This window comes from Ochotona princeps, chromosome 29, assembly GCF_030435755.1.
Source record: "Ochotona princeps isolate mOchPri1 chromosome 29, mOchPri1.hap1, whole genome shotgun sequence".
Classification (NCBI taxonomy): domain Eukaryota; kingdom Metazoa; phylum Chordata; class Mammalia; order Lagomorpha; family Ochotonidae; genus Ochotona; species Ochotona princeps.
In genome coordinates this window covers 11,833,835-11,839,597 of record NC_080860.1, presented here as the reverse complement: position 1 = coordinate 11,839,597, position 5,763 = coordinate 11,833,835, and the positions used below count along the sequence as shown (strand labels likewise).

Sequence of the window (5,763 nt, the reverse complement as noted above, 5' to 3'; positions counted from 1 at the left end):
GTGTGTTAAAAGATTTATTTGAAAGAGTTATAGGGTGGGGAGAGAAACAGAGACAGAGATCTTTCTTCCCCTCGGTCATGGCAGCTGAGGCTGGGCCAGGCCAAAGCCTGGAACTCTGTCCAAGTCTCCCACATGCATGCAGGGGCCCGAGCACTTGGGGCCATCCTCCACGGCTTGCCCAAGTGCATTCGCAGGGAACTGGATGGGAAGTGGGGCTGCCAGGGCTGAGATGAGCACTTTCAGGCGGGATGCCAGCACTCATCCCTGCTCTCAGCCCGTCTCTCTGCAGAGGGCCTCACCTGTGCCGTGTGAAAGCCATTTCTGCACACATCCTGCTCCTGGGTCCTCGGCAGTCTGTAAGCTTCCTGGGGGACCAGGCCAGCTCAGCTCGGGCACCTGCTCGTGCCAGTACCTGGGACTCTCCAGGTACTAAGGGGGCCTTTGCTGAATGAATGCATGCATGCATGGGAAATGAATGCCAGGACTCAGCCCTGTTGGGCTGTTGAGGTCAGGCAGTCGTCCAGATTCTAGGGCCTGACTCACTGTAGCAGCCTGGTGGATCAGTTTGTATTCACCCTACCTCAGTTTTCCTCCTAGGGAAATGGGGCCACAACTTCTAAAAAAATCTACTCCCTTGGGAGCACCATGAAGCTACAGGTCCCAGACCATCAGAGCCAGAGGGCTAGCTCAGCAAGCTTCCTTCCACAATGAGAAAGGGGGAAACTGGGGCCTGGGTCAAAAAAAGGGGTCCCCACCAGAGCAGGAGCCAGAACTGGGCGTCCTGCCTAGGGACTAGAGCCTGCCTCGGACAGACCAGGCTTTCTCCACACCCCTTCGGCCCCCAACTCTGCACTCTAAGCCTGGAAAGCTTGGGTCACTGCTGGAACCAAGGATCGGGAATTTTCCTCACCACTCTAGGGCCTCAGAGCTGCCCTGCCCTCGTGGCTGTATGGGGTGCCAGGAGGGGCAGGCAAGAACCCTCACTTCTGAAGAAGCCAGCGGGACAGTCCCGTGAATATGTCTATCCCGTTCATTTGTCTCAGTCGGCCCAGGGGTCAAGCGCCCCAGCTGGTCCTGCCTGGGGCGGGTGGGCCTGCGTGTGGCCCCACAGCCCCGCCCCAAACCTTCTTAATGAGATCAAGCTGGCCCCGCAGCTTGGCCGTCGCTGGGAGGGAGGAAGGAGGAGCGGCGGGGGCGGGCGGGTGGAGGGAGCGTGGGGCCCGGCGCCAGCCCACAGCAGCCCAGGCAAGCAGGCAGGGAGGCAGGCAGGCAAGGATCCTCTCCCGCCCGAGCCCCCAGGCCCGCGTGCGTGGAGGAGCTGGTGAGTCCGGGCCTCCGGCGTGTTTTGGCAGCACCTCTCCAAGTTTGTGTGTCTTAGAGTGCACGTGTGGGATGGCCACAGAGTCCCAAAGGCTTGCAGGGGCTGGGTGTGTGTGTGTGGAAGGGGTTTGCTTCCAGCTTAGGGGGAGGATGGGGGGCTGGGAGGCTAGATTTAGGGGCCTTGCTCATAGATGTGCATGTGGTGTGTCCGTGTGTGCCCGCGTCCACACTGAGGTGCCTCTGTGTGCCTCCACAGTGTCTTTGGGTTGGCGTGTCTGGGATCGTGTCTCCAGGTGTTGCATGTCTGTGTGTTGTGTCCAGACTGTTGCTGCTGCTGCTGTGGGGGGGGACTAGGCCTCCAGGACCCCCTTTCTCCTCCAGGCCTCCCTTCGGAGGGGCCCTGGGTCCCTACATCTTGGGTTGGCTTCAAGAGGGCTGTGGGAAGCCAGGTATCAGCTGGATCCCCTCCCCCAGGCTATTAATGTGAGTCAGGTTTCTGTGGCCCACCCCTCCTGCCTTTGGCCTTGGGGTACACAGCAGGCCTGGGGATACCCAGGCCTTATGGATGATTTGCATTAAGCTATGTATTCGTGAGCACCAGTGGGACCCTTTCTTTTCAGACAGCAAACCTGAAGTGTGGGCTGTGGCTTCTGTGGCCTGTCTTTGCTGGAAGTGGTGGCCCTCGGCCCCAGGTGCAGCTGCGGCCCAGCCCAGGACCCTCCCTGTACCTCCTGGGCAGGCTGTCCATCTCTGGGCCAGTGCCAGCTCCTAGTGTCCTGGGAAACTCCAGTTCCTTGTGGGGACGAGGACCAGGGATTTGGCCAAGCTCTCCCAGGAGGCAGGCAGAGCTACTTCCGCATGTCTGGCTACGGATGGGAGATAGAGGCTTAGGCCGGGCAGGGGACTGGTCCAGGGCCACGTGGCTGTCTCCTTGGAGGCCTGACTAGCTACAGGGGTGGCTGAGTACCCACACTGCCTTGAGGGGTCAGGAAAGCTGGCGGGCTGTGGGGACTTGGAAAGTTGGGGTTGAATCTCTGAACTCTGGAATGCCGGGTGGCCACCTTGCCTGACTCACTGCTGCAGGCTTGTGTGTTTGTGTGTTGCATATGTTTTGTGTGTGTGCTGTGTGTGCTGTACATGTCCGCTCTGTGTGTTGTGTCTGTGTGTTGTAGACTGTGTGTCTGCTGTATATGTCTACATGCTGTGTGTTTTGTGTGTCTAGGTTGTGTGTTGTGCATGTCTGTATTATGTGTGTCTCTTGTGTGGTATGTGTTTTGTATTGCATGTCTGTGTTGTGTGTTGCATGTGTTATGTTTGCATGTCTAGGTGTGGACATGTCTGTGCTCTGCGTGTGTGTTTGGTACTGCGTTCCCCTGCGCCCAGAGTCCAGGCACTCTCCCTCAGTGGGGTGTAGGCATTGGTTTTTCCCTGCTGAGAACAAGAGACCAGGAGCAGACAGGCAAATGGGGTGCAGACCACCCTGGGGGACTTCGAGCTGGCAGTGTTGGCTGATCCTGGATCTCTGTGAACCCAGCTGAGGACCTGCTCTGTGGAGATGCCTGGGGTCGCCTCTGTCCTACTCCCATGTGTAGGTGGGGAAACTGAGTCCCCCGGAGTGAGGGTGCAGAGGAGCCAGGGTGCTGACGTAGCTTCCTGGCCAGCGTCTTTGGCCTCAGCACATCTAGAACTTCTAGCATCTTCAGCCCCCATGGGCACAGCACCATTATCCTCTGCAGGCACACTTGGCAGCTGACACTGTAGGCTTGACTCATGGTGGAAGACAGGCAGGGGGCTGGCAGGATAAGGTTCGCAGTGCTTACAGTGACTCCAAGAACCTGTGCTTCTTCATGTCTTAGTTCATCCTTGTGCCACCTGAGAAGTGAGTGCCTGTACTGTGTGTGCTGTGCTTGTCTGTGGTGTGTGAGTGTGTTTCAGAGTTATACAAGTCAGGCCTCATGTCTGCGTGTTTCACATCTGAAGCCAATCATGGATTGAAAATCTCTAGCATTAGGATGGACCAGTAAAACCCATGCAACACAGCTCTTTTCCACCTGCCCTGTGTGCTGGGGGAGATGTGGACCATTCAGGGAAGACAGAGTGGGGCAGCTGGGTATGTGTGGGTGGTGGTGGGGCTGTATAAACTACCCAGTCACAGACTCAGGTACCTACAGTGCTGGGACCTGTGGTGACCCATACAGGTACACAACTCCTCCCCAGGCAGCCCCAGGGGATCGGGAGGCCTGGAGTATCCCAGGATGAGCCACAGGGTGGCCCAGGCTTGTCCCTGCCTTAGGACTGGAGTTGGAGCTATATGACCTGTCCTGGAGGCTTCAGGAACCTTGCTGTGCAGTCCTGGGCCAGCCCCTGGCCTGCTGGGGACCCCCAAGGCTCCTGCATCTCACACAGGCATCCTAAGCCCCGGCCAGCCCCTGAGACCACAGAGCCAGCCTGGCCAGGGTTGCAAAGGGGAGAGAGTTTTTGCGTTTGTCTGGCCGGATGGGAGCTCCCATCTCCCATTAGCGGGAGTAAGGGGGCAAAGGTTGAGGGGTGGAGAGGCATTTGTGTGTGTTTGAAACCTAGACTCTGCCTGAACTTGGCCTTAGGGAATTTATTCATCAGCCGGGCTGTCTGGGGCAGATGGGGTCTGGGGGTTCACACTTGGAGCAGACTTCCCGTGGGCGTGGGGGATGCTCATCTGGTTCTCATCTTGGTGGCTCTGCGGCAGCAGGGGCTTGGCCGGGGCTCAGCCATGAGGTCTCCCCTGGGACCCTCCTAGGCCTAGGAGCGGGCAGGCCATCAGCCGCCCTTGAGCTTGGTGACCTGGAGGCCTCAAAATCAAGGCTCACCTGCCATGGGGGCCTGCAGGGAGATTGGAAGGAAGCTCTGACTGAGCCACTGTGGCAGCCCAGTGTCTGGGGACAAGGTGGGTGGTGGGGGATCTCTGAATTTGGGGGAGGAAGGGAAGACACTTGGCTCCCTCCATTTCTTATTTGCTCAGTCTTACTCTCTCTCCTGACCCCTGGCTGGCAAAACCTCCTTGTTCTTTTCTTGGTGTGCCTGAACCCCTTTAAGCCTCATTTTAATCAACTAGGAAATGGACATAATGGTATGCCTTCCCCTTGCCATGGGGTAATTTGGATTCATGGAGAAATTCCTTGTAAGCAATTTACCCGAGTAAGCTGGGACATGGTGAGAACGGAATGTCTTCTTATTTCTTCGGCCTGAGTTTGGCGAGATGCATTTATTGAGCACTTACTGTATTGCAGAAATGGGGCTAATTCCTGAGGACATGGAGGGAAGTGAGATTCTGTCCTCCCAGGGAATCGATGGGGCCCCTGTCCCCAAAGAATGAACAGTGTACCTCCCGGGGCTTGGCTGAGCTCTCTGAATCCTGATACCTTGGGGCCCCGCGATGATTTCTGTCCTCCTGGTGTCCACTCCCCACTGACAGGTCCCTGGGACACCATGACCTGCACTGCGACGGCCCCCAGCTTCCTGGTCCTGTTCCTGCTGCTGCTGCTCCTGCCATCAGTGCCCGCTGCCCACTCCGTGTTCCTGGAGGAGCTGGGGGGCAGCGGGGAGGCCGAGGGCTCGTCAGCCTCCTCCGCTAGCCTCCCACCACCCCGGACCCCGGCCCTGAGCCCCACCTCACTGGGACCCCAGGCTACGCCCTTGGCTGGGCCCTCGTCCCCCACCAACTTCCTGGAGGGCATCACGGACTTCTTCCGCCAGTACGTGCTGCTCATCGCCGTCGTGGGCTCCCTGGCCCTCCTGCTGCTCTTTGTCGTGTGTGCTGCCCTTATCACGCGCCAGCAGCACAAAGCCTCTGCCTACTACCCGTCCTCCTTCCCCAAGAAGAAGTACGTGGACCAGAGCGACCGGGCTGGAGGCCCCCACGTCTTCAGCGAGGTCCCTGCCAGGGCTCCCGACAGCCGGCCGGAGGAGGCCTTGGATTCCTCCCAGCAGCTTCAGGCGGATATCCTGGCTGCCACCCAGAACCTCAAGTCTCCGGTTAGGGGTACCCAGGGCAGCAGGGAGGGAGCCAGGCTGGCAGAGGGTAAATTAGGAGGGGAGGAAGAAGAGAAGGAGGAGGAGAAGGGGGGGAAGGAGAGGAAGGAGCAGGAACACGAGAGCCAGCAGGTATATCCAGAATTCCAGGGATGTGCGGTGCCGGCTGAGAACCCGCAGGTGGAGGCAGAGCTGAGCGTGGTGGTGGCTGAGAGCACTGTTGTGGCTGCTGAGGGCCCGGAAGAGTCTGAGGGATCTCCCCCGTTAGCCTAGGACTCCCCCAGCGTCTAGCAGCACCACACTGCCCCACAACCCCAGGGCTCTCAGACCTCAAGCTGTCACTGCCTTGGGCATGGACCGGCCTTCAGCCCCACCTGCTTGCTGACACTCCCACCCACCCAGCCCTGGAGAGGCTGGCCTCTGGTCCAGCCACTT

The 5,763-nt window shown here is 58.9% G+C and overlaps 1 protein-coding gene across 1 annotated transcript; it reads left to right on the top strand.

Moving 5' to 3' along the window:
- The first annotated feature begins 1,193 nt into the window (after positions 1-1,193).
- On the top strand, positions 1,194-5,763 carry TMEM119 (transmembrane protein 119). Its single transcript, XM_004592086.2, has 2 exons — positions 1,194-1,321; positions 4,772-5,763. Exon 2 carries the CDS (start codon positions 4,786-4,788, stop codon positions 5,599-5,601), a length of 816 nt encoding a protein of 271 aa, XP_004592143.2. The 5' UTR covers positions 1,194-1,321; positions 4,772-4,785; the 3' UTR covers positions 5,602-5,763.

What these genes read in the sequence shown, in the direction of transcription:
- TMEM119 (XM_004592086.2), top strand. Translation starts at nt 4,786, where the DNA reads ATGACCTGCACTGCGACGGCCCCCAGCTTCCTGGTCCTGTTCCTGCTG.